Raw genomic sequence first — 26,903 nt, 5'->3', positions numbered from 1 at the left:
CATCCACCATGGCAGACAGTCTGCAGAGAGTAAGTGAGTCCACCCCGGGCTCCGCTAACGCAGGCACACCAGCTCTCGGCGCAGGCGTCTATCCTCGCCCGCCGGCTCGACGCCGACCGCACGTCGCTCGACCGCGCCCTCAATGCATTTCGTGAAGCGGAAGGACTGTTCGACAAAGCTGCTCAGAGCGCCGACGACAGCGTCCGTCATCCCCAAACCCTGCTGATGCCAGAACCGAGGAACGCTAAAGATGCTGAGCAACCAGCACGCACGTCTCGTACGTGACACGGAGCGGCGCATAGCGGCCCTCGACGCCCCGCCCAACCCCTTCCGTCCCTCCTCACCACCTTCTCCCACTCGCGAACCCAAGCGCTCTTCCTCCGCGTCCATCGGTCCTGGAATTATTGGCAGTGGCCTCGGTGGGCCAGGACTAGACGGGCTAACGACAGCACGCGCGTCCGTGCCTCCGTTTGCCATGCGTCCCGTGGAGCCACGTTTCGCTCCGACATCCCCCATGCACAGCAGCATCTCGAGCAGCGAGCCTCCAGACGAGAGTTACCTCCTCCCGGGCGCTGTTCCTGATACCGGTGACCCGTTCGCACGGTTCTGGGGCATGCTCGAAAACATGATGGAGGAGATCTCGTTCCCGCGGGCACTGACGACGGCCGTCACCTCTCCAATCAAGGCTGGAACCGAGAAGAAGGACAAGAAGGAGAAGAAGGGGAAGGGAAAAGGCGAGAAGACCAAGGACCGCACCGAGTCGCCGTCGCCTTCCGAGTCGTTCTACGTTGTCCCAGAGGAGAAGAAAGCGGACAAGACGCCGGAGGAGTTGGCGCTCGAGAACGCGAGCCTGCGGGCGTCGCTCGATGCCCTGGCTGTGCATGCGCACGTGGTTGAGAAGGAAAACAGCGAACTCAAGAAACGCGCCGATGAGCGCAACGTCGCTCTCCGAAGCATGGTGCTGGATGTGCAGAAGGAGGTGAGTACCGGGATGTGACTGTGTTTGGTCGCGGAGCTGCGCGAGGAACCCGGCCCAGCTGGGCCTGGCGAGCGTGTTTCAACAGGAATGGTCATGATGAGGCTTGGCGGCAACCAGAACTGACATCAGGCTCGCAAGGCGAGGCATCAGGAGGTGCTCCGCTCGCAGATGATCGCGCCTCCGGCACCAGAACGTGAGAACGGGACTCAAGGTAACCAACGTGAGTGTCGAGGTGCAGGTGGAGATCAAAGTGTCGCTGGCAAGCCAGCTCGGGGGACGATGCCGTCTCATTTGCCTGTCGGTGCCTTGTGACGAGGTCGACCGAGGGCGTTCTGCCAACGGTAGTTTACGGGTCTGAAAGTCTCGGCACCAAGTGCCGGTGAGCTGACAGGAATAGCGCTTCGCAAGCGAGTGGCAGAGCTGGAGGAGGAGGTGTGCGCCTGCAGCAAGAAGCTCGAAGAGAGCCGGCAGGAAAACGCCAAGCTGGTGAGTAACCTGCTGGGTTGGGTGGCTCTCAGATTGAGGCGGTGGATCGGGGAGGTCAGAGCATCATCACTGCGATGAAGCACTGGGAATGTGAGGGGATTTCCAACTTGCCTTTCGCTGTAGGGATCCGGAAGATGATCGCGCCCTCTGGAGATGATGGAAGAGAGAGGTTTGGGTCTCATGGTTCCGCGATGATGACGGACAACATAACCCAGTTCTATACCTCGAGGTCTGCTCGCTTGGGTATCTCAGCATCGGTTGGCAGCACCTCGTGCAGATACTTACATCTGGACCGCGAATGCCGCCCAGAAGTGTTGGACGGAACGAGGTGGCGGGAGTGGCGGAGTGGCGGAGTCTGGCCGCCTGAAGCAGTCCCGCGGGCCCCTGGTATCGCTAACATCAGAACGCGCAGCTGAACAAGTTCAAAGAGAAGGTGAGAGAGCAGCAGCCACGCTGACAGCAGTGGGACAAGCTCAAAGCCAAGAAGGAGGCGAAGGCGAGGGCGCGCGAGGAGGCGAAGAGCTGAATGCGGGTAGATTCTCGCTGTCGTTAGGCAACGACGGCCGGTACAGCGAGGGGCGTTAGGCGATGAGGGGAAATACAGCCTGAACCTGTCGTTGTCGACTGGACCTCGGCTGACCAGCAGGAGAGCGAGGGGACGGGGGGAGCCGGACTTAGATACCAGGGAAGATGGGAGGGAGGGCCACACGGGGATTTACGACCGGCACGTCCCCATTTTGCTTTGTACACTCCAATACTTCATCTGTATCTACTCTATGTATCGCACAGCATGTTGCATTGCATGTCGCATTGCGTGCCAACCTAGTTGCTTCCGATTTCAGTAGTTGTGCCGAGCTCCGGTGCCGTTGTGTGCCACACTCGGCCTCGGTCGGAGGCCATGAGAACAAGGCCTCGGAAGCGCATGGAAACTGTGGGACTACTACCACTGCGCTGCCCCTTCCCCCACTCCAACTCTCGGACATTAATTCATTGGCTTTTTGGCTTTGTCTCGCGTCTCCATTGTCTGCGTGCCGCGATGGTTAGAAGCTCCCACTGTATTCACACGCTTGTCCATTGCCGCCACGGTGCCACTTCTGTGTCGAAATAACGCACTTTTGCCCAGCGCTCTGGGTGTCTGTAGAACAGAGTCGCACTCCCCGGCCCCAAGGGACGTCTGGCGAAAAAGCCATTACTTTTGGCCAATCAGTCATATCTGTCGGGCCCCAGCTGACCAGCTATCTGCCACAGCTGTCCTGTACCTCGTTCCTCAGAGCCCGACGAGCGTGACAGGCCGCCCTCTGCGTTGCGGCCTCTGCTTTGCTTTGTGGGAGATTCGCTTCCACTTACACCGTTCCAGCGCTGTGCCGGTCAGGGCAGGCCGACTTGAGAAGAGGCATTGCGTGACACCCGGAAGAGGCAGTGGCATTTGGGGGATGGGTGGTAACATGTGGGCTGATCCGGACCCAATTTGACAAGATGAAATGCTATGACGCTCGTGAGGCTCCCTGTCCACATCTGCGGTACTGTTGTGCCGGCACCCCAGGGAATCAGCTGGCATACCACGGGATCGAGGATCAGAGGCACATTATTCATAGTGGCGTGTGCAGGCACTGAGCTTACGCACGAGTGGTAACCGGCACCTAACCGGCACCTGGTTGAGTTCGAGGGCTCATGTTCGTCCCAGATGTCATCTCAACGCTTGGGCCAGTAGCTTGTTAACCTTGCCCCTCGGTGGTCATGGGTAGGAGGGTCTTGATTCCCACTCAATTTTTTTCCAGCACGTGAGCGATAGGGCTGTCTCCTCGCTAGCTCTTTGGTTGAGGAACCCGGGCGCCGGGGCGCTTGCCGCGCCAGGTTGAATTGCGGGCAACCCTGCTCTGCCGTCCAAGTCTTGATGGATTGGAAACCCGGGAGCATGTACGGATGCTGCGCCTCAGGATCGTGAATCCTGCCAAGCTGCCGTCCTGTCACCAGGTGGCACTCACTAATCGGCCGGTGGTCTTGAGCGGAGCGGCAGGCAATTATTCTGCCCCCAAGCTTCAACCTTGCGTCGCTGGCGCATGCGAAACTCGGCGTAAACTCGGCGTCACATGTGTTCAAGAGTAATCCATCACGCGCCGTCGTCGTACTCACTCTGGCATGCCTGGGGCTCGTCATTGTAGCCGGGTTGGGTGCATGGGCTCGATCCCTGTCCCAGCGGCCGGAGCCTGATCAGATGAGGTGAGTGAGAGGTGGTAGCCGGCGATCCGTGGCGCTGCCACAGGCCTGAAACAAGTGGCGCCAGATGTTCACCTGAGTCTCAAAGAATAGAGTGTGGTGCTCTAGCACCGGGAGCAAATTACGCCACACACCATTGTCCTTACTCAACTGCTCACCAACTTGGGGCCCATTGTTCAGTGGTCAATTGCTCTCCTGCACAAGAATGGCGACGTCGTGCTTGTGGATGTATTACAGGGCCGATTGGTCCCCACCACGTCAGCGCTTCACTAGCTGATCGCAACGTCAATACAGGAGGTGGTTGGCGTTGTGTGTCATTGGAAGCGAGTGTGGCGCCAAATGATTCCGAGAGCTTGGGCAGAGGCCGAGAGCTATGTGGAACGCATGCTGGCCCCGATCTCTGCCATGTCAAGTGGCAGCTGTCGTACGTCTGCTCTAGGCCTAGCACAACCCAAGCAACTCTAGCATGCAACTCTAAAGCGTGGGTTAATTCCCAGATACTGTCGCGCTCCAGGTATGCTCCATGCGGCCCGCAGCCTGATCCAAGCCCAAGCTGCTGCTGCTGCCGCCCAGGTTGAAAGTGTAACGGAGGATCTGGAGCGACACTTAAAGCCCCGTGGGCATATTTTCCTATCTCTAACTCATCTTCAACCCTCTCGGTTAACCGACTCTCCAGCACAGCAACAAAGAATTCATCGGTGAGTCGAGCAGTCACCAGGTGACACCCAACAAAAAAATTATGGGGATCAACGGGTAACGGTCGGGCACGGTGACGGTGGCCCAACATGGATAGGTCTTCTCGTAATGGTCAACCCAATCGCGACCCGGTGACTCTAGCACGGTCGCTGGTGGGTGCCATTTGGGTGACCCAAATGCATGAGGCAAGAGAGCTTCCCAGCGACCAGCATCAAACAAATGGACTCGAGCTGACTTTAGCTCGGCCCGTCTCAACCAACATTCGCGCCTGAGCCTATCTGCATTGGCCCAGTTCCCGCGATCGCAACCACCGATTTGCGACAAATCCACACACCGTCACAGCTTTTCGGGGCTAGGTTTACGGTTCAGCTGAGAGGCAGGGCCGCGGTCCCGAGCGCATCATTTGGGTGCGACAGCCTTATTCGGGTTGACGGCAGTGATCGAAATTCCGGATTGTGATTGGTGAGTGTAATCCGCGCTAGTCAACTTGAGGCCTGTCATCCGTTCCGAGCCTCCTGGAGTTTGGTCACGAGAAGGATGGACCGGTCTTGAGCGACGCTTGGGTTTGCACATGGGCCCATGGGGGGGAGAAACAGCCCCAAGCTTATCCTCCCCTCGCCCTCTTGCCCGAGGTGGCGGTGCGGTGCGGGGTCGGTCCACCCATTGCAGATCACATCACACTCCAGGCGCCACAAGGGCCAGGCTCAGGCGATTAGGCGATGGAGACCAGCGCCCAGAGGACAGCGTTACATGTTGGCATATGCCAGTCTACAACCTGTCTAACCTCGCTGCCTTATGCCTTCTGCCCAATTCATTCTCTTTCGTCTTAGCCAGTCGGCCAAAGTTGCCAAAAAAACAAAAACAGCAGGTGCCGTACCTCGCCGTGGCCATGTCACGTGAGGCACGTCAGCGAATCGAGGCCCGTTTTGCTGTCGTGTCTCGCAAGTCGTCGACCGCTTCAAGTCTGGCAACAGGCCAGATAAGGACTGGCCGGAGGTAGACTGCACCTGGCAAGACTCCTCTGGCCAGCTGCGGTACCGAGGAGTAGAGCCGGCGGGCCACTAGCCACGAGGCAGGCACCAGTGCACTGGAGAACAAGCCAAGCGCAGTATGTGCTGTGGGCTGATAGGTGACGAGTGCCTGAGGCTTGCGTGTACCCTTGTGACCGCGTTCAAGTGAGCGAGTAAGCAGTCGAGGAGGTGATGGGAGTTGGAACATGAAGTGATTGGATTACAGTGTGGGAGCCAGACTCGGGGTTCCGCAAACCTACCGCTGTAGGTCGACCAGAGGTGGGAATCCATCGCGTCGACTCTAGTCTCTGAACAGAACATGACTGTCTCAGAGTGGACGTTGCCGTTGCGGTAACCCCCCTTGTGCCCATTGTCAATTGCCCCTTTCCCCTTACCCCCGTAACTGTGTCGTAACAGGGTCCAAGAGCTTGATGCTTGTTGCCACAATTCTACAGTTCTAGAAGAGATGGTGCTGACTGGATCTACAGTACAATACAGTGTGCAATAACAGTACGACTCGCGACTGGCGTTGACACATCGCTTGACCTCTTTTGTCACTCTTCAATCTCTGATTGACTTTGATTCATCATCGACCATTTTGGAACTTGAACATTCCACATCTCTCATCATCCCACTTGCGACTCTCATACTCTCGGCAGCTATTGATTACATCGTCATCAATCGCTCGATCGATTACAAAGTTGGGCCAGCCTACGCCACAAGGCATCAACAACAATCAATCGTGCGTGTTTACGTACCCAACCCAACCCAACCATCACTATAGGCGCACTCGTATCATCTCCCAAGCTCCCGCTCTCTCCCAATCTGGAACGAACGCGCACACCCTTACGTTGCGGTCACCCTTATATCGGCTCGTCACAACCGCGTCACCTTGACACTCTACCCGACTTTTTCTCCCTGCCGCGCCAGGCCTAGGCCATTCTCATCTCCCACCCAACCACAACCTCTGATCCTTTGATATCGTCATCGAATCCTACCATTCCAACAAACGCCTGTGCACCACTTATTCCGCACTCGACCACCTCTGCATCTGGGCGCAACTCTACTTGCCTACTCCCGGTATTCGGCAACCCTACTGCCTGCAAACATCGGATCGCTTGGACCCGGTTGTCACCAAGGTGAGTAGTTCATACACCGAAACTGGAGTGGTTGCGGTATTTCTCCTGGTCTCGGGGGCGGCGATCGCTCTGGGTTTGGTGCTCTGCGTGTATAACGCGGTACGCTGCTGGGCGGTGTTTCCCTAAGTCTCGAACGCTGTTTGAGCTTTGAAGGAGGCGCAACAGTGTAGAGTGTGGACTGGACTGTGTGGGTTTGGTACCTGTGGTGCGCGGATGGGCTTTGGTTCCGGTATCCTTGTTACTGGGTGGCGTCTGAACGGGGTTGCTCCGCCTAGCCGACTACCCGCCTGCCACCATCCAGCCATGACTGGATGGTACCATTAGGCGGATCCGGTGTTGGAGTGTGTGGTGTGGGATGGTCGGAAAAAGAGGTATATTGTTGTGTTTCTCTCATCCTCTCTGATTGGGCTGGCTTTGCGGATGCTTTAGCCTGATCGCGAAGATGGTCACCGAGGCACAGAATGATTGGGGGTCCGTGATGGCGATGGCGAGTAAGGGCAAAGGGGTGATGAAGGGATTTGGCGATGCGCGTGGGTGCCTGAGATGAGAGGGGCTCGGGTGTTGGAACAGTTTAAGAGGAGTGCAGGCACGGTGGGCTCTCCATTTGGCTCTGAACCAAAGAGGCGGGTCCCACTCTGTATCATGACCAAAAACCAAAACGCATCAGAGCGGAACCCTAGCGGATGGGTGGACGCTCTTTTCGAGTTGCAACTTGGTCAATTGGTGTTTGTGGCCATCTTGTTGGTGTGGGGTAGTGGTATTTTGCACCTGGTGCCACGATGACGAACCATCAAGGGCTAGAGGAGGAATGGACATTGCAAACTTTGAGAACTTTGCCCTTTTTGCTCCTCGTCCTGTTCCTTCTTTTCCCAATTCCCCCACCAGAGTCCCAGGTTGAAGCGCGTCGACTCGTCCGAGAGGAGGTCAAATGGAACCGGCCTATGGTACGGTTTGGAGAAGATGTGCGACTAGACTTGCAAGACCTGGGGACATTGCTCGCATATGGGCTTAACAGGCCCAGTAGCCAGTAGGCCCCAGGGACAAATGGTCAATTGGTCAAGGTGACAGCTTGCCAGATGGGCAGAGGACATAGGGGCCGCCGGGGTGGATCAAGGGTAATCCAGGGATTCCAGGGTTATCACCGGATTAAGGAACCAAGCCACTTAGGCACTTTGCCCTTCAAAAGGGACAGGTGTCTAACTCGTGGTTCAGGGTCCAAGTTTTCTGCTATCTGCTCATGGGCTCATTGAGAGCTCAGGAAAACCAGTCGGTTACCCCCAGGTCGGCCAGGTCATATTTGCCTGAAGTGCCTAGACTGTCTGGGCACGGCACTTGACTGGCCGATCATGGCCGAAGGTAGAGGGCAAACACCCCCTGTAGATCCCCAGCTCCGCAGGCAGGCTCGGCACCTTTATGAGGTTGCCTTGCCCGCAGTACCGCAGTCCAAAGGCAGCAAAAGACAATTAGGCAGGGAAGCAATACAAAGTTGGACTATCCATCTTTCAGGCACACCCCTCACAATCATCCAACCCTACCCAACTTGGCCTCACTTCATCACAATCTCCTCTTCCCCCGCTTGACCAGCCGGCAGGCATCAACCGGCAGACCGGCAGTCAGCTTGCCTATGACCATCATCATTACCACCTCCACTCTTCACTCTTGACCACTTAAGCCCCAGTGCTCCTTACAGTGACTAGCCACACGTCTTTTCAGACTGTTTTGGGAGCATTGGAGGGCGATGTGGTATATGTGGAGCTTGATGGCCTGGTGACTTGCTTTGGCTCTGGCTTTGGCTCTGGCGTTCATGGCCTCGATGTGGGATGCCGGATGTCGGATGTCGGATCGGGGGGGGGGGGGGCAAGAGAAGGAAGGGGGCTGGAGTTGTGTGTAGTGTTTGTGGTGTGTGTGGTGTGTGCCTATTTTTTTTGGATCGGATGTTCCCTTTGGCCTGTTTGGTTGCCGTTTGTTCCCTGTGGCCCCATTCCCCCCCCCCCTTGGCTTGCCCTCGATCCTTGATGACAGAGCAACCACCCTGCGTCTCGCGTTTGTCCTCTGGTTAGCTTCCTTGCTCTAGGTCTCCGATTCTCAATGGCTCTGCTCTTGTCCGCTCCCCCTTCTTTGGTTCCTCTCGGATCCTCTCTCTTCTTTTGCTTTGCTAGGTTTAGGTGCATGCTCAAGGGGGGACCGGGCGGCCTGGTGTCGTTGGGTGAGTGGGTGAACAGGAATGGTAGGCTGGTCATAGCTGGTCGGCGGCGTACGACGTGCGGGGTCTGACCAGCTGTCGATTATTCACTATCATTCGAGTTTAGCTCTTCTTGTCAACCCACACTGTCGCCGAACCCGTCAACCCGTGAAACCCATCACCCATAACCTGGGCATCTTTTACAGACTTTACCCCTTGTTACCCCTTTCTTCTCCTCATTCATCATCCTCCTCTTTTAATTTCAGACGCCACATCCACGCCCACGCACGCACACACGCCAAATACAAAGCCCTAGTCCTAGTCCACACCCACGCCCAAGCACACAATCCCATTCCCTTCTACTCCTTGTCTCCTACTCTTACTCTTACTTCCTAGTCTTACCCATCTCTTCATTCTCCTTGCACTACTCTCGATCCCTCGTCGAAGCGCATCGGTGCTCACACGCCCAAACCCGCGCCCCCACACCACCCACAACCCACAACCCACCGTGCCACCTGGCAGTCACATCCCCCATCTTCAGGTCACCACATCCCTTGCTGTACCCACTCCCGCAACGCCTGGCTCATCACCTTGGCACCAACAAGCACTGTACCTCACGAACCCTGCAACAGCTTTTGCTACCACTTTCCTCTCCACTCGTTACCCCTTCCTCGGGCTTACCACCTCGGTGTTTGCACGTCGTAGCCTGTTGACTTGTTCAAGGCGCCGGGACGACCATTGGAACATCGGATCCTCGATCCTTTGAACTCCTCCGTCACACCTTCCCTCGCCCTTGACTTGCCACTTGTCTCATCGTGTTGACTGTGTGTTGGGGCGCCGGACTCATCATCATCACATTCTCTCTCGTCTCTGTAGATGATCATCAGGGACTGACATAGTCTACCGCCGTTCTCCGCACGATCATCCATCAATCATCAATCATTCCAAACCAACGCGACCACAACTTGATTCCTCCACCATTGCCCTTTGCGGTCACGACCTCGAAACATCTTGCGTGTACACATCATCCTGGCACCATCTCTTTTCGATACTGAACGCGTCAATGATCGCGCACACTTCACGGCTCGCATGACCTTCAAGTTAGTCGACCAGCCCATTGTCTCGATTTCACACTCGACCGCACACCCGCTGCCCAACCTGCAGCCTCACCAGCTAGCCGAAGTGTTGCCGTCAACGCACTCGACCTTCCTTCCCCCATCCTTCCTCCCTACCCCACCCCCTTCGTCCTCGCCATCGTCTTCCATTCTTGTCAATCGCGCCATGGCGGACGACAAAGCGGAGGACATTGCGCCTCCTTTTCACGGCTTCATAGCCACGACTTATGATGCTCTGCTCGTCTTTGAGGCAGCACGTCGTGGCATGATCCCCCGCGTGACAAGGCGCCTCAACGACTCGGAACGAAGCATGGTCCAGTCGGGCTCCGTGTTCGTTTACGACGAGCAGGAGAGTGGCATCAAACGATGGACAGACGGACACTCGTGGAGTCCTAGCCGAATCCTCGCAAACTTCCTTGTGAGTAAAGATGAAACATGAGTCACAATCTGAGACCTCAGGTCTACCGTGAAACGATCAAACCTGCAGAGGGCAAGGATGGCAAGGACGGCGACGACGTCAAGAAGGAAAGTGGGAGTCGGCCTGGAAGCTCGCATGGGTCCAGGCCAGCGACAGCACACTCGACGCCTGGCCACGCCTCCTCGGCAGATGGCTATTGTGCAGAATCGTCCCGCATGGCGATGGAGGCCAGCTCTGGTCGCCGTCCTCCAACCTTAGCACATGGCCAGATGCGACCTCGCACTGCTGCCGAAGCGGGAGGATGCCGCCTGGAGAATGGTATTGTGATCGACCGCCATCTTGAGCGCAAGCTCGTTGGCAGTTTGACCAACAGCTATCTCTTCCAGCCCGGCGGTTTGGTCAAGAAGGTTGGTATTCTGATCTCGCCCGCTGCGCTTACACCAGACCATGACGCTCACCATCAATGGGTTCCACCAGCACGTGGTGTCGTACTACACCCTAGAGGACGCGGTCGCAGGCCGGCTGCGTAGGCCTTCCACCATTCCCGAGTTCACGGCGCTGGACATTAGTCCAGAGTACCTTAACGTCGCCAACTTCCGCTACCCACCCACTATCGAGATGGGCCAAGATGGTGTTGCCCGATACCACGGGGAGCAGGACGACCGGCCTGTCTCGCCTGCACGCATGCCGACAGCATACGCAGACATGTACGGCGACCCGTACGGTCAATCCGCCGCATTTGACGGTCACCACGGCCAGCGGCTTCGTGCCGTCACCGTCCCAACGGTCAGTACCGGGTTCTTGCCAACTGTGCCATCCCCGGGCTATTCGGTTCCTCCTGGAGCCGGCTATTACGACCCGCAACCAATGCACACTATGGCTCCGGCGCCGCGGCCTTCAGGACCCATGCGGCCTAACACGGCTCAATCGTCGCGTCGCTACGAACCCTACAGTGGCAATCCTCGAACGGTCGGCCCAGTGGAGAGCGGGCATGTGAGGCGCCTGTCGCAGCCGCCTCCCATTACAGACCCGAGCTACTACCAACCTAGCGAGTACAACTATCAGCCTCCCTCAACGGCACCCGGAGCGTTCCCTTACTACTCTGCTACACCAGCGCCTCCCCCCTCGCAGGCTCCCATGCCATCGCCAATGATGTCACCTGGCTACCCGTCGAGCCAATATGCTGGATGGCACCAGCCTCCCACTGCAATGCGGCTCCTGCCTTCCTCGCGGTCCGACATGCTTCACGCGGGCGGCGACCCCCCCTCGTCGGCTGGCTCTATCGACAGCGCACCCGGGTCCTCGGGTGCACACATGGTCCCCCCTCCGTCTGACGGGTGGGCACCCGTTCCTTCGAATGCCCCACCAGCCTGGGACAGCCATCCGCCACAGATGTCACAGCCTTACACTGTCACCCAAGGTGACGGTTGGCAGGCTGGCCTCGCGTGAGCGCAATAATTCTCCCCGTGATCATACACGCGAACCTCTCGCAAAGACATTACCCATACACGACGAACATTGGTCTTGCTCCCCCTTTTTGGGCATCTCCAGACGACGGACGATACTCGAACAATGCACAACGCGCTCGTCTCATGACTGTTCTCCAACTGGCATTCACCATCGCATACATCTAGCCCCAACATCCACATACATGGACGCTGAAATCCCGGCTGCGGCCGCTTCGATTTTCGACTTTGGGAGCTGCTCCCCTAACCACGCTCTAGAAACGACATGACACGCCACTCGCGCTCGCGCACGCGCTCTGCGAGCATTTTCCTCGCCTACCACCTCTCTGCCCTCCCCTCCTGCCTTCACTCGTCATCCGCTGACCAATCTACATTCAACTTGGGGTGTGGTATGCCTACAGTCTACCGCCGCTTCTGGTGTCGCTACCGTATCACGAAAGGCTTCCTCATTCCCGCAGTATCAGTAACGCTTTCTTACGAGTGGTTGTTATGAGATTTACGTTCGTTCATGCTCTATGTCTCGTTACATGGTTGGCTTTGCGTTGCATGTGAGGCATGTGCAGTGTGCAGGATGATGGTGGGATAGGCACTGCACCGCCGGTCGTCATGACACCAACTGGAACAGGAATACAGTATTGACCTTCTTGCCGAAGGTCTGGGTGCTTCCACGCTTTCCACGTAAGAAAGGCAAAACCTTGCAGCTTGTTGTGTTGCTGGTTGCTGGTTGCGCAGTTGTCTAAACCTGAAATGTGACTTTGCTAGGTGACTCTTGGGTGGGCATGTGAGCTAATATCCTGCCCACGCTGCCCATATGCTTCAGGTGTCTGTCCCGGTGTCTACCTAGGAACAAAGCCAGAGGGCGCGTAACATCAATTGGGAGAGAGGGGCATAGAGGGCAAAGGGAGGTTTGCCGCCTGCAAGGTCATCTATTCTGAGCCAAATTGAACTGCTCTTAGGATCTGTGGCTTTGGCGACTGTGAGGAATACAGTACCGTAATAGTTAATCATAGGGATAATAAGATGATAGGGATAATAAATGCGATTCAAACTGCGTCAAACTTTGCATTCAAAAACAGGACTGCGTTACATTCTCCTTAGCGCCAAAAAATGAGGAAATGAAAAAAGGACAGGGACGGGCCAGATTGGGCCCTTTGCTGGGACAGGGCAAACGGTTAACAGGGCAGCCATGAGCGAGGAACGTCGAACCTTGAACTTTGTCTGTTGAAATCGAGTTGGAGCATGATTGAACAGGAACCATGAGGACTTGGTCCCCCACCGACTCGGCGTGTGGCGCACTGTGGCGAACGAAATTGCCGACAAAGCTACTATTCGGATCTGTGGCACAATGGCTCCCAGATCTATGGTGGCTTGTTGGTCGCAATGTCTTGGCGGAGTTGACAAAACGAGGCTGTCGTCACCGTGAATGGTGGACCCGCTGCCTGCTGAGTCTCTCGCGTCAACCAGAAAGTGACTCGTCTCTGCTTGGGTGGCTCGCTCGTTTCGACAATGTCGGCCTGGGAACGCTTACCGAGAGTTTGAGGTTTTTCTCGACGTGCGAACCGCCTCGCCTCGCTAGCACAGGCTGCCAACTGTTCAAGGACCTCGGGATGGGGACCCAAACACCCAACTCGCACCATCCAATCTCCGGACATATTGTTCATCACTACGATACATCTCCTGAGTAATAGTCTCTCGGTGTTACAATGGTGACATGCGGTAAAGGATCTGTCTGCCGTTGATGCCGTGAGGTGTGAGGTTGAAGATACCATTACAAGAAACTAACCCTTGGAGGCCTTGCTTGGCCCCCAGTTTTAGGTTTCCTCGCTCTCTTGTCTTGTGGATTTCGCCGTCGCCTTGCTTATTCCCATGCAGCTCGACTCGTGTGGCGCCGCAAGTATAATGCAGACACATCGCATAACCCCCAATACCACAGTGGCACTGCATGCCCCAATTTCTTCTTGCTTCTTGCCTTTTTGTGCCACCTCGACCCCTGTTCCAGCCACCATGTGACCCCCTTAGTCTCTCACCCACTCTCAGTCTCAGTCTCACATTCTCTCACATTCTCACTTTCACACTCTCTCTCATCCATTCCAACTAAACACCTTTGATCGCGTCACTGCAACTGCCCTGTCGCAAATCTGTATTGTACTCACCTTGACTTTGACCCTGTTGAGGATCGGGGGACGGGGGGCTGACTACATTCCGCGGTGAGATCGTGATAACGGCAGGGTCCCCTTGGTCAGTCACCGCCATCGCCTATCCCCCGGGAATATCTCTCGCTAACAGGGCACCCGATCACGGACCGACGAGGTAGGCCGAAAGGATGTGAGGTAAAGTGAATCTTCTGGAATCAACGACGGCATTCCAATTAACACATATAGGCTGGGCACAGTACCTCATGCAAGGAAGGGCCATAAGGGGGAAGGGAGCTGGCGCCAGGGTGATATCACATGACGTGCATTGAAATGCACGGAACGGAGCATATGGCGAGGGCAAGGTGACGCAGTCATCCAGAAGGTCTGGTTTGTGGACCGAATGTCACTGATGACAGTTTGGCACACCATGGAGACATGGGTTGTTCTGGAGAGGCCACCACGCGCAATTAGCCACGAACGAACGCAAAGGGTTAGGCGGCACACGTATCCTCCAGTCCGATATGGGTGAGTTGAATTGGCGTACGCGGCTCCGATCTCCTGTCACGACAGTTTGAGGATTGCAAGCATACGTTCGGATGCTTCCTGGTCCGATGTGTATAATCTCGGATGCGGTCGACGGGAATTCTCGGAGGCTAGCGTCCACTATGTCCTGTCAGCAGTGGAGCCTGAAGTTGATCCAGCGGATAATCTCGGTTAGGTCCACAATGTTCGCGGTGAGGTCGCCAGACGACAGCGTTAGGGGATAGCCATTGTGGATTGGTCGGTCTCCGCTGATTCCATGGACGACTGTCTACTACTCTGGAAGGACAACTAGTACCAAGTGAGTGAGTGTCAATGAATGTGGTGCGGTTGGTAAATGGGAACACAGAAGCACAACATGGTTTCCGTGTACAGTGAGAGCCGGGTCCGACGGAACACCGCAACGGCGAACATTGCGCCGCGGCATCCATCCCTCCTTACTAGGCCGGCTGGCGTCCTGCTTGGGGCCTGGAATTGTCTCGTGCCCCACACAAGCTCTTCATTGGCCGACGGCACCGTGAGAATCAAGCACGCGGCACATTGAGGTGATGGACGCGTCTCGGCAGAGTTGTTTCCGAGAGACTCCAGTGTGCCGGGAAAGGACAAAAGGACCGGGTTTGCTGCGAGACGAGTTGGTACAAGCGACGTTGGCGATGGCCACCACTACCCGTGAGCTGAAATGCCGCACGCGTGCCAACTTTCAGGTCGAGGGTCGAGGGTCATACCGTTGCTGTGTACCACGTCTTCGGGTGCCGAGATAACGACAGCAGGTCCCGGCTGTCACGGAGACGTACTCTGTCATCCGAATAAGTGACATGCACCTTGTCACTAGGCGCGTGCTCACACATTGCCACTCGGTCAACCCCCACTCGCCCGACATGTTGTCGTGATACCAATACCACAGAACAGAGCCATGTGATGCATACGTGCCACGTCATCTCTGATCATTTGTGCGCCCGCTGCGAGTCCTGGATGACCTTGATCATTCGTGCACCGACCTTGCCCGCCTCCTCGAAACGTGGTGCAAAGAAGTCTGTTGTCAGCAGGCACTCCGGATGCAAAAGGAGGCACAGCCATGGAGGGGGGAGGGGATTGGCAAGTTGCATGTCGGCGTGCGACGTGCTCCGTGCTCTACAATGGTGCCAGCGCACAAATGTGCCTCGTATGCCGTCACATGATCAGATCGTTGTGCCCTACCCCTCGCGTCGAAACACTGAAACACGAGGAGGGTACCAAGGATGCCGGCGATTTTGGGCGGGTATCACCATGCGACATGCGCGTCTCGTACGAGGCCGCTCACTTGGAGTTCCAGACGCCGACGCCGAATCTCAGAGGCCGCCGACGCCGCATCTCAGCCGCTCGTCGAACCGATCCTGTCGGGTTGATCCCGCAATTCGTCCGCCACCACAAAACACTCCAGGGCTTCTCCCAACTCCTAGAGGCCAACTCACCCGCTGCCTCCTTGAAGCGCCTCTCGTACAGGTCAAAGTTGCCAAAGTTGACACACTCGTTCCACCCTCGCGCGGCGACGGTGAACTCGAGGTCGTCGGACCGGAACACGCGGTCTGTGATACCAGCGTCGATGGCCTTGTTGAGCCGGTCGCGGCTGCGGAACAGGTGCTCGGCAACGCCTGGGGTCAGGCTAAATCTCCTGATGTCTCACCGATCCAGAGCATGAACACGGGTGTGCCGGCGACCTCGAGGTGCTCAAACGGCCGAATGCCGAGGGCGGCCCAGCAGTCTACCATGGCGAGCAGCGAGAGGTGCGAATTAGGCTCCTCAACGGCGTTCTTGTCTTGGACGCCGAGTGAGAACTGGTCGAGCACGTCTTCGGAGAGGAGGATGGGTTGGCGGCCGCCTGCCTCGTCCAGCTCGGCGTCCGTCTCGCGCGACCAGCCGAAAACAGCCTCGCGGGCCGCCCAAACGCGTTTCTCAAGCTCCTCGCGGTGGCCGCCAAGCATGAGCTTGAAGAGCTCACTTGCGCTGCGCGCGTACTGCTCTATCTGCCGCTGTGCGGCTGGATTCAGGATCGCCAGGCCAGCGTACACGTGCCACTTGGCCGCATAGATCCGCAGCGTGATGTTGACCTTGATCACCTCGATACCGCTCACCCACCGCGCCTTCTCCCACGGGTACGCGCCCTCGGATCTCCATGCCATTCCCATGCTGGCTGTCAGCGCGAACACCCCAAACGCACCTCAGGAACGCGGCGTGCGTCACGGCCTGAGTGTTGGCCGTCACCTCGTCGTGCTCCTCGTACGTGAGGTAGACATAGCGACTCTTGAAGGAACGGAAGACGTCCTCGACCATTTTCACTTTCTCCATTGGGCCGCGGTGGTGGATAATGATCTAGCGTGAGCGCCGGCGGTAAATCCTTGGAGGTAGAGGCAAGACGCACCAGCGGCTGTCCCTCGGTTGTGACTCCTGGCCCATGAAGCGAGTGCACCGACACAATGTCAACGTCAGCGGGGAGGTACTTGTCAAAAGCGGCTTTTTCAGGAGCCTTGACACTCGTCTGTCCTGCTACCGTTGCACCAATCTTGGTACTCGGTCCGTACTCGGCCACAACGTCACCAATGTACGCAGCCTCGACACTGTAGATGATGAAGTCAGCGGCACGCGATACGGCGTGCCCGTCTGGAACAGCCGTGATCCCGCTACCCTGGTACTCGCTTGCGAGGCGGTCGTAAGCCTCGGGCCGGTCGCACACGATCACGGTGAACCCGTCGTCGTTAAGTCTGCGTGCGTACATGCGGCCCATCTGGGGTTAGCTGCGCGCCGAACCAGAATATTTGGCAACGTAGGAAGCCGCCGCGAGAAAGCCCAGCCGCAGAGACTCTCCCCCAGCTCCTGCTCACATCTCCCATGCCGATAATTCCAATCACTGGCTTGTTGTCGGCAGGCGCATTGCGCGGGTCAAAGGCGACCGTGCTCATGGTGCGGAAAGGAGACGCAAAGTAGGCAAGGCGAGGACGAGGTGTAGGGGATTGAGGAAAGCGGGACCGAGGTCGAAGCTGGGTAGCCAGGCGAACAAGACCAGGGCGAGAGTGAGCGAAGCGCGAGGCCGACGAAGCAATGAGTTGTACAGTCATCTGTCGAGTCGTCAACAAGCGCTCCGAAATGGGGAATGGTTTGGTTGGGAGGTCACGTGATGTTGGTGGAGGTCCAGGACTAACTAGTATTCAGAATATGCGGATCTTTGGATCAAACTGCGCTTGCGTCTAGCCATAAAGCCATACACAGGCCACAAAAGGTCATCAGCGATAGAAGTCTGTCATCAACAGAGAGTTGCCAGGATTGTTGTACCGTGCGTGTGTGCCAAGGCCGCCCAATGCGCCATGAGAACGCGAGGTCTCCCTGTATGAGGTCAAGACCAGGCCTTTCTGCTGCAATCATTACACTTTCCCGGAGGAGATACACACGGTCCCAGTTGCAGAGAGAGCCCAGATGGGGGTATCTGACGTGACATAAGACTTCTATTACAGGGGCCGCCATTATGTACCGCAGCCTTAGACGGCCGCGACAATCTCCTCCGACGTCTCGAGTGCCTTGACCATCTTGACAACCCTGTTCGTCAGCAATGTCAACTGCAGTGACCCACTCCTTGCGCCTGGCGGTGACATCGGGTGACTCGCGCAGCAGGTCATCAAGCAGGTCCTGACGATACAGCTCCTCGAGCAGCGTCTGCTGGAGGTTCTCCTTGGCGTAGTTGACGAGCGTGTACGAGATGGCCTTGGGTACCATGTCGATCATCTCGCGCGACACGACGTTGAAGTAGGAGCGGATGAGGCTAGGGTCAGTTCCGTCAAGTGCACAGTACCTCACAGCTTGATCACCTCGGTCTCCATCAGCTCGCGGTCGCTCAACTGCTGCACGGGCCGGATGGTCGGAGGAGGTGCGTCCATTGCGGCGACTCCCTTCCGCTTCGGCTTGTCCTTGGAGAAGAACGAACCGAAGAAGCTCTCCTCCTTCTTCTCCTCGAGGTCCTTAGGAAGCTGGTTGGTCGACTTCTTTTGGTCGACCTTCTCAGGCGGCTTGTTGGCGTTCAGGCGATCCTGCACAATGGCCATGGCCTTGTGGCCGTTCAAGAAGTCAGGGTGGGTCGTGTTGATGTACGTCGCCTGCATGTTGACCATGTCCGCCACCAGCTTGTTGGTGGGGCTCATGCAATTCTTGAAGAAGTTGATGACGACCGAGTTGAAGCGCTCCTTGAGCTCGGGGTAGCGCTTGAACGTAGTCGTCTTGGCGAGCAACTGGCCGAGGATGCGGATCAACTCGTCGTAAACGAGCGACGCGCAGCGAAGAGACGGGTCCTCGAGGCGGCGGATCTGCTGCTTGACAATGACTTCGAACGCGGCCGTGCCCACGAACAGCGCCGGCGTCGAACCCGACGAGTTGTAAAGGATCGTGCGGATGTCGCCATCCTTGACCTGGTCAAAGGGGTCAATGCTCTTGACACCGTTGTTGTACAACTCGTGGAAGACAAAGCTGATACGGGCACCGCCCGACAGCTCGTTCTGCGACAGGTCGTTCGTGTTGCCGTCAATGGCTGAACGGAACTCGGTACAGAACTCTGTGATGGTCGAAAGCACGAGGCTGCCGGGGTTGGTCTCGCCCATTGGCCCACCGAGTGCAGAGAGCTCCTGGCGGTATTTGACGAGCTGTGCCGCGATGCGCGCCTTGATATCCGGCAGTGTGTTGCGAATGTGGTGCATGAGGATGATGTTGAGCTTCCGCGCGAGCCATGGCGTGCCGCAGTACTGCGCCTTGCTGGCGTAGCTGGGGTGGGTCTCGAAGAACTTCTTCTCAGACTCGAGCGCGGAGGCGATCGAGCGCGACTGGTCAATGTCACGCTGCCCACGGTTGACGACGGGCACGTAGCCAAGACGCAAGGGAATGACCCTGCCGGCAAGAATGTCGACAACGTCGGTGCCCTGGTCCATGAGGTCGACCTTGGTCAACACACCAATGGTGCGCGTTCCATCAGGGTCAACCTCGCGTGCGAGCTTCAGGCCGTCTGAGTTGGCCAAGTCGGTGTTGGCTGCAGTGACGGCGAGGATGATGGCGTTAGGCTTCGAGATGAAGCGCATCAACATGTCCCTGATCTGCTTCTCGATGTCGCGCGGCTGGTCACCGACGGGGACCTTGGTGAGACCGGGCAGGTCGACAAGCGTGAGGGTGAGGACGTTGGGAGAGTAGATGCGAAGATTGATGGGGTTTGGCGAGATACCTGCTGTCAGCTACTATCGCGCTCCTTAATCTCACCAGCATTCTTGCCAGTAATCTTCTCCGTGTCGCGTACAATCTCATCGCGGATCTTTGCAAAGTCATGGAACTTTTGTCCTGGGAGGTGCAAGAACTCTCCCCACTCGTCGGGGTTATTCTCGTTAATGCGCGACTTGGCCATCCCGTCCTCAACCTTCTCGTCCTTCTTGTCCGCGCCATTTGGCTTCGACGTGGCGGGGCGGTTGATCAACTGGAGCACGAGCGGACGGCGTGTCACAATACCCGTGCCTCGGGGAAGGAAGTCACGCCCAACGATGTTCTTGAGGTCAGTGAGGACTCGGGGGATGGTTTCAGCGTACCTCGAGCACCGACGACTTGCCACTGGACTGCGAACCAATGACAGTGATCTGCGGCAGATCCTGGAGTGAGCGCGAGACGATATTTGCCACCCACGATGTTGTTCTGGACACCGATAGACGTGAACACGTCTTGGAGCTGGGATGAGCGAGCTGCACGATAGGCTGTCACACCTTGTTGACGAGGTTGATTAGTTGCTGGTCCATGATGAACAATGGCTCAAGTCTTGGGAGGGTCGTGAAGAAGCTGTACTCGTCAGCACGGTTGCGCAGTTATCTCGCTGCCGTCGCACGAGCAGACGGAACAAGTGAGCTCAAGCCGTTCGAGCCATCGCCCCGGGCGCAGTGATGAGGACGTACAGATTGTCGAGCCAGTTGGGTTCGTCCCCGTTAGGATATTAGGATAGCAAGAGGAGACGGGGTGATGAGTATAGAGGAAGATGGAGAGGAAGTTGCAAGTTGGATGTGGAGAGCGTGATGCACGTCGCGGCCCATGGCCTATAGCCTAAAGGGTATCCACCGCGCCACGCCACCCAGGCGACGACACCACGTGGCAATCTTGCAACTTGATTGGGTCGATTGGACTATTCGAGGGGTAATCGGCCACGATTCATCGCTTTCGTAGACGCGTCATACACTTTGGCAACATTTGTTGTGCGTCCTTCTATCCTTCCTTCCTTTGCCTCTTGCTTCAACCCCCCACACTCGTTCAAAATCAACCTGTATGCCGTACATTTCAACAGAGGCTCTCGTAGGCGCGGCCCTGGTCGTCGTCCTCGCCTTCGGCTATCAGCATATGACCTCCACTGGGTCCAACGGCAACAACAACGACAGCTCCACCGCAGCCAAGAAGAAGAACAAGAAGAACAAGAACAAGAAAAAGGCTGGCACCGACACACCAATTGGCACGCCTGTGGCTGTGAGCGAGGCCGAGGAGCCCAAGAGCGAGCCCAAGAAGGGCAAGAAGGGCAAGCACTCGACCACACTCGAGCACAAGGTCAAGCCTGCGCCCGTCCCCGTCCTTGCGGCAGTTGCTGTTCCGGCGACGTCTGAGGAGTCTGAGGAGTTCGAGCCGCCATCGTTCGCCGCTGCGGCCAAAGCTTCCGCTCCCACCAAACCCAAGACTTTGGCCGAGAAGCTCGTTCCCAAGGTCCCCAAGACCAAGGTTGACGAGTAAGTCCGGGGCTCTTCGCTCTGACAGCAGTATGCTCGCGCCCGAGGACCGCCCTCCCCAACTCGCGCGAGTGATGCGCGTTGTGCAGCCCGAGAAGGTTGACAAGTTCGCCGACGACTATGCATCGTCCGAGTGGTCGGATGAGCCCCGCCAGGACGACGGATGGAACGTCGTCGCGGCCAAGAAGAGTGCGTCTATCAGAAAGTGTGCTAACGGCCAGAGCCAATGTCGGTGTCAATTGGTGGAGGTGGCGACACCAACTCGTCGCCAGCGCGCTCGAGAGCGATCGCGAACGAGCCACTCACCAAGCTCCAGCGCAAGAACCAGAAGAAGACCGAGGCGAAGCGTGTGGCCAAGGAGGCCGAGGAGGCCGACCGCCTCCGCCGCCTCGCTCTGCACAAGAAGGACCTGGAGCGGTGCGATAGTTTGTGAGCGGGGCTGACGACAGGGAGAAGATTAACGCGATCTATAACAAGCAGCAGAAAAAGGTTGTGCGCGAGCGTGGGCGGGTTGTCGATGGGGGGAGCGGAGGTCAGGGGGCGACGCTGAACCAGAAGGGTCAACTGGTGTGGGATTGAGGGGCTGAGAGGCTGAGGGACTGAGAGTCCATCTAGATGATGGGTGATATGGTGACCAACATTTGAACACAATCTGAGCAATTGAGCATTTTCATTTCCACGTTAGCATTCACTGTATTAAGTAGTAGATTACATGACGTCAAGGGGCCAAGGGTAGCCCGGAGCTAGCCGATGTTGCCCATGTGGGATGTGGGGGGGTTGTTGTGCTGATGTGCTGGATGTGCTGTTGAGGGAGGTAAAGAGTTCCGCGGGCCGCGGGATCAAGGATCCGAGATAGTCAAAAGATCGGTTGAAAGGGTGACCGTCCCGTATCGAGACGCGAGGTCATTGCCACCCTTCAGGCTGCCCACCCCGCATGCCTTCCCTTGCCCCACATAGTGCACACCCCGCAGCCCCGCACCTCTCCATACTCACCAGTGACCACCACCAACACTTAAGCCACGCCTAACCATAGTCATTTCCACTTCCCCCACATTCTGACAATGCTTAGGGCTCCACGCCATACACCACGCCTCGCCGGGCTCCTCCGCGCCCGGCGGTACCACGACGACGCGTCCTTCGGGTACCGCGTCCCCAGCAAGTACACGCTGCCTGACTGTATGTCCGTCCTGCACGCTCCCGCTGAAACCAGACACGGCCGAGGAGATGGCGAACCGCAACGAGAACGCTGCACTGCTCCGTTACGTCGAGATGATGCGCCGCCACGGACACCGTGCGGCAAAGGTACGCTTGTGGTGGTTGTCACTGCTAATGCCAGGTTGATCCCCTCGACCTCATGGAGCGCGAGTGAGTCCTTCCCCTTGGTATGGCTGACTCAGTCCCGTCTCCGCCCTTGACCCTTACCGCTACGGCCTGTCCGACGACACAAAGTACCCACTCAAGGGTATCATGCACCTTCCCCAGAGCGGGGATGTCCCCCGCACACAGACCGGCGAGGGCACGGACGTGTCCAGCACGCTCAAGGAGATCACCGAGCACCTGATGGGCGTGTATGTTGACAGGATCGGTTATGAGTTTCAGCAGTGCCCCAGCAAGGATGAGCGCTTGTGGTTCCAGCATCACGTCGAGACCCACTCGAGCTCCCTAGGGTCATTGGACGATTCACGCAAGAAGCGCGTGTGGGAGCTGTTGAGCCGGAGTGAGGAATTTGACCGCTTCCTTGGCAAGAAGTTCCCCAACCTCAAGCGCTACGGTGAGTAGTGAGGAGACCCAAACCGATAGGAGGAGGGTGCAGCGACAAGAGCCGGCCGGAGAGGGTGACACATAGGGGACGAGAGACGGAACGGCGACGAGAGATGGGGCGGTGACTAAGACAGAGCAGCGTGGACTAGAGACCAGACGCTGACTCCAGGCTGCGAAGGTGCTGAGAGCATGCTCCCTGCCCTCGACACTCTGTTCGAGCTCGGCGCCAAGGCCGACCTTCAGAGCATTGTCGTTTCGCTCCCCCACCGCGGCCGCCTCAACCTCCTCACCGAGCCCGAGCTGTTCGCGTACTCCCCCACCGGACTGTTTGCTAAGATCAAGGGCCAGCCCGAGTTTGACCCGTCCACAGCGCCCGGTGCGACTGGCGATGTCATCTCGCACCTCGGCGGCATCCGTGAGCTCGACTACGACGGCAACAAGGTCAAGATCGAGATGCTCCAGAACCCTAGCCACCTCGAGGTGAGTACCTCTCTGTTCCCCAGGCCCAACCTCTGCGCGTCCTGCCCCGTCCTCCTCTCTCCGACCTTCCACACCCAGCCTCTTCCCGTAGGCCCAACTCCTCCCCGTTTGCCTGTAGATCTCGCTCACACCAGGCCGTCAACCCAGTAGCACTCGGCATCACGCGTGCCAAGCAGATGAAGCTCCTTAAGGAGTCGCCTGCCGACTGCCAGCTTGGAGACCGCGTCCTCTGTGTTCAGCTTCACGGTGACGCCGCGTTCAGCGGCCAGGGCGTCGTTGCTGAGAGCCTCGGCCTCAGTGGCCTCCCGCACTACGGCAGCGGCGGCACGATCCACCTGATTGTCAAGTGGGTCCCACAACTACCTCACTGACAGCAGCAACAACATTGGATACACCACGCCCGCGACCTTCAGTCGCTCGGCAATGTACGCGTCCGACGTCGGCAAGATGATCGGCTGCCCGATCCTGCACGTCAACGGCGATTATCCAGAGGGTAAGCACGCGATGAGGCGCGGGCTGACAGTAGACGTTGTGCGCGCTGTCGACGTTGCGTTCCAGTACCGCAACATGTTCCGGAAGGACATTATCATCGATCTCATCTGCTACCGCCGCTGGGGTCACAACGAGCTCGACGAGCCTGGCTTTACGCAGCCGCTGATGTACGAGAAGATTCGCTCGCGCAAGAGTGTGCCCGAGTTGTTCGAAGAGCGGCTCACGGCGGCCAACGTGTTCTCCGAGGCGGACGCCAGTGCCGGCCGTGCCGCGTACAACGAGACTCTTGACAAGGCTCTCGAGGGCGTTCCGGGATACAGTGCGCCTAGCGAGATGCTCGGTGGCAAGTGGAAGGACATGGTGTGGCCAGCGAGCGCGGAGGCCAAGCCTGACCCAGAGACCGGTCTGCCAATCGACCGTCTCGTCGACATCGGGAAGAAGAGCGTCGAGCTGCCTGCTGAGTTTGTGAGTGTCCTCTGAGGCAACTTGCCAGTTGTGCTGACGACAGAACGTCCACTCGCGCCTCAAGCGCCACATCAGCTCCCGCCTCAAGGGCCTCGAGTCCAAGGTTGACTTTGCTACTGCTGAGGCGATGGCGTTTGGTTCGCTTATGGAGGATGGAAACGACGTGCGCATCTCGGGCCAGGATGTTGGTCGAGGGACATTCTCGCAGCGGTGAGTAGGATACCGTATTCGAGGCTCACACCAGCCACGCAATGTTTGTGGACCAGAAGGACGAGAGCTGCTATGTGCCGTTGAATGACTCGCTTCAGGCACCGGGTAAGCTCGAGCTCTGCAACTCGAGCCTGAGCGAGATGGCGGTGCTGGGCTTCGAGATCGGGATGAGCTGGGCGAACCCCCGACTCCTGCCAATCTGGGAGGCGCAGTTCGGTGACTTTCACAACGGCGCGCAGAGCATGATCGACACGTTCCTCGTCGGCTCGCAGGCCAAGTGGCTCAAGCAGACGGGGCTCGTCATGCAGCTACCTCACGGGTACGACGGCGCAGGGCCTGAGCATAGCTCGTGCAAGATCGAGCGCTTCCTCCAGCTGTCTGACGACCCCGCAACGCTAACCCACGACGTCAACCTGCAGGTTGCGAACCCGTCGACACCCGCACAGTTGTATCACCTCCTCCGGCGCCAGGTGCTTCGAAACTACCGCAAGCCTCTGATCATTGCGTCCCCGAAAGGCCTGCTCCGTGCGCCCATCGCTGCGTCCCCGCTCGCCGACATGGCCGAGGGCACTCGCTTCCAGCCTGTTATTGCCGACGAGACGGAGAACGCGTCCCGTGTTGTCCTCTGTTCAGGCAAGCACTACTACACGTTGCTCGAGGCTGCCAAGGCGCAGGGAGTTGACGACGTCGCCTTCATCCGCGTTGAGGAACTCTCGCCCTTCCCCGCTGCGCAGGTGGCGGACGCACTGTCCTGTCACCCGCCTTCCACGCAGGTGGTGTGGGCACAGGAGGAGCCGGCCAACCAGGGTGCATGGACCTTTGTCGCACCCCGCCTCAACCGCATCCTCGAGGATCGGGGAAGTGAGCCGGCCCAGTATGCCGGGCGGAAGGCAAGCGCGACGACGGCGGCTGGCGTGGGCGCGTGGCACAAGGAGGAGGCGGCCGAGATTGTCGCCGCCGCACTCGATGGTTAATTTCGGTGGCCAATAGAATGCTTGGTCGTATGGGTAGTGCGTTGATATGCATGGTGTGGGCAAACATGATGTCGCCAGGTGTGAGTGGCTGGACCCGTTCAGTTCGTGTCGGAGGCTGTCGCTGTGGATTGAACAACGCGCAACGCTCATTCGGGTCTGTTCGCGCGACCGACAACGGACGTTTCACGGAATCTGCGCGTTCACCCTGTTGCTAGGCTTCTGTCCGCGGCATCCACGGCGTACATCACACAACAAGCGGGGCGCCACCGTGCCTAAAGACAAGTCGGTCCGACCCGGAATGTCGACTGGCGCGGGGATCGCGGCGATCCCAATTAATTGTTAGTAATCAGCTACTTCGGCGGGACAGGCCGGCCGGAGCTAAGGGCGCTACAGAGGTCGTTGGAATGTGGGCCCAGTGGGTTGTGACACTTGTGGATGGATGACTGGACTTGTGGCGCGACGTGAGCCGAGCGTTCGACAGATTATGGAAGACCGCGACGCCGTTCGCATTCGTTCCTGCTCTTACTCAGCCAGTCTGAAGAGAGGTGCGACCCGTGCCAGCCTAACCGGAAAGGTGAGAACGAGCCCGGCCTTTGGATTGAGGACAAGTCGCTGTCGTTCCGCGGCAGCTACGGCGGCAGTAAGGTTGACGTCTGCGTATCCCCTGTACTAGAAATGATTTCCTTGGTTCTTGGCCTCACTAAAGTCTACTTTATCGATTTAATGTAGCAAATTATGTAGAGAAATACCAGATGTATAGTTGTTACTGGCTAAAACAACCCAGGGCTTTTCGGCCTGGTTGGGGCTCTGCCGCATCGTAAAGGTCTCAGTTAACGCTGGGACAGCCCCCCAATAATTCTACAGTGCTTCTGCGACCCTACCCGCACTACTCACAGCACGCCTGTTAAACCGGCTCGCTACGTTCGCGGTGCTGACCCATCACTGAGGTATCTGGTTGGGAAAAGCCATTGACGTGACATTTTGATTGGACCATTTGCCACAATGTCGGCTAGCCAAGCGGTCGCCAGCCCGCCACGCCGATTCTACCTGACGCGTCGTCTACCTGCAATTGTCATCCAAATAATCTTGCCACCATCACCCCCACTCCAAGCTGACTCGTTCTAGGGCCCACTCGTACCACTTGGCGTAAATACGGCCCTGGACAAAAATATGACAGCGGGCCAAGACTACTTGGGTGACACTGTAACACGTCCTGGTTTCTGCCTTGGCAAAATCTGACGTGGTGGTGGGCAGTCGAGTGGGGCCCATGGCTGTTTCCCTGGGCGACCGTGACGATAGAGCAAACACATCTTGGATGACACTGTATACTTTTGCATGGGAGTGGTTTTCACTATATCATAAAATATTCCTGTCCACCTGGAT

The 26,903-nt window shown here is 57.6% G+C and overlaps 6 protein-coding genes across 6 annotated transcripts; 4 read left to right on the top strand and 2 right to left on the bottom strand.

Moving 5' to 3' along the window:
* Positions 1-8: 8 nt before the first annotated feature.
* Positions 9-1,991, top strand: CcaverHIS019_0302870 (uncharacterized protein; the record flags this gene model as incomplete). The annotated part of the gene is made up of 7 exons (XM_060598716.1): positions 9-29; positions 64-201; positions 233-979; positions 1,109-1,199; positions 1,377-1,465; positions 1,869-1,898; positions 1,929-1,991. The coding sequence occupies 7 exons, from the start codon at positions 9-11 to the stop codon at positions 1,989-1,991; spliced, it is 1,179 nt and encodes a 392-aa protein (XP_060455482.1).
* A 7,807-nt stretch (positions 1,992-9,798) lies between these two features.
* On the top strand, positions 9,799-11,691 carry sge1 (uncharacterized protein; the record flags this gene model as incomplete). Its single annotated transcript, XM_060598715.1, has 3 exons — positions 9,799-10,242; positions 10,284-10,649; positions 10,687-11,691. 3 exons carry the CDS (start codon positions 9,799-9,801, stop codon positions 11,689-11,691), a joined length of 1,815 nt encoding a protein of 604 aa, XP_060455481.1.
* Positions 11,692-15,327: 3,636 nt separating this feature from the next.
* On the bottom strand, positions 15,328-17,319 carry TYR1 (uncharacterized protein; the record flags this gene model as incomplete). Its single annotated transcript, XM_060598714.1, has 6 exons — positions 15,328-15,416; positions 15,835-16,014; positions 16,047-16,549; positions 16,581-16,732; positions 16,782-17,144; positions 17,242-17,319. The coding sequence occupies 6 exons, from the start codon at positions 17,317-17,319 to the stop codon at positions 15,328-15,330; spliced, it is 1,365 nt and encodes a 454-aa protein (XP_060455480.1).
* Positions 17,320-17,892: 573 nt separating this feature from the next.
* Positions 17,893-20,172, bottom strand: VPS1 (uncharacterized protein; the record flags this gene model as incomplete). The annotated part of the gene is made up of 7 exons (XM_060598713.1): positions 17,893-17,950; positions 17,985-18,173; positions 18,209-19,613; positions 19,649-19,928; positions 19,969-20,028; positions 20,063-20,104; positions 20,140-20,172. 7 exons carry the CDS (start codon positions 20,170-20,172, stop codon positions 17,893-17,895), a joined length of 2,067 nt encoding a protein of 688 aa, XP_060455479.1.
* Positions 20,173-20,689: 517 nt separating this feature from the next.
* On the top strand, positions 20,690-21,717 carry CcaverHIS019_0302830 (uncharacterized protein; the record flags this gene model as incomplete). The annotated part of the gene is made up of 4 exons (XM_060598712.1): positions 20,690-21,138; positions 21,170-21,327; positions 21,360-21,555; positions 21,588-21,717. 4 exons carry the CDS (start codon positions 20,690-20,692, stop codon positions 21,715-21,717), a joined length of 933 nt encoding a protein of 310 aa, XP_060455478.1.
* Positions 21,718-22,199: 482 nt separating this feature from the next.
* On the top strand, positions 22,200-25,520 carry CcaverHIS019_0302820 (uncharacterized protein; the record flags this gene model as incomplete). The annotated part of the gene is made up of 10 exons (XM_060598710.1): positions 22,200-22,314; positions 22,349-22,440; positions 22,475-22,503; positions 22,536-22,909; positions 23,069-23,379; positions 23,514-23,725; positions 23,757-23,872; positions 23,906-24,336; positions 24,380-24,546; positions 24,581-25,520. The coding sequence occupies 10 exons, from the start codon at positions 22,200-22,202 to the stop codon at positions 25,518-25,520; spliced, it is 2,787 nt and encodes a 928-aa protein (XP_060455477.1).
* Positions 25,521-26,903: the final 1,383 nt, after the last annotated feature.

This window comes from Cutaneotrichosporon cavernicola (assembly GCF_030864355.1).
Source record: "Cutaneotrichosporon cavernicola HIS019 DNA, chromosome: 3".
NCBI lineage: Eukaryota > Fungi > Basidiomycota > Tremellomycetes > Trichosporonales > Trichosporonaceae > Cutaneotrichosporon > Cutaneotrichosporon cavernicola.
This window is presented reverse-complemented; position numbering and strand designations above follow the sequence as displayed.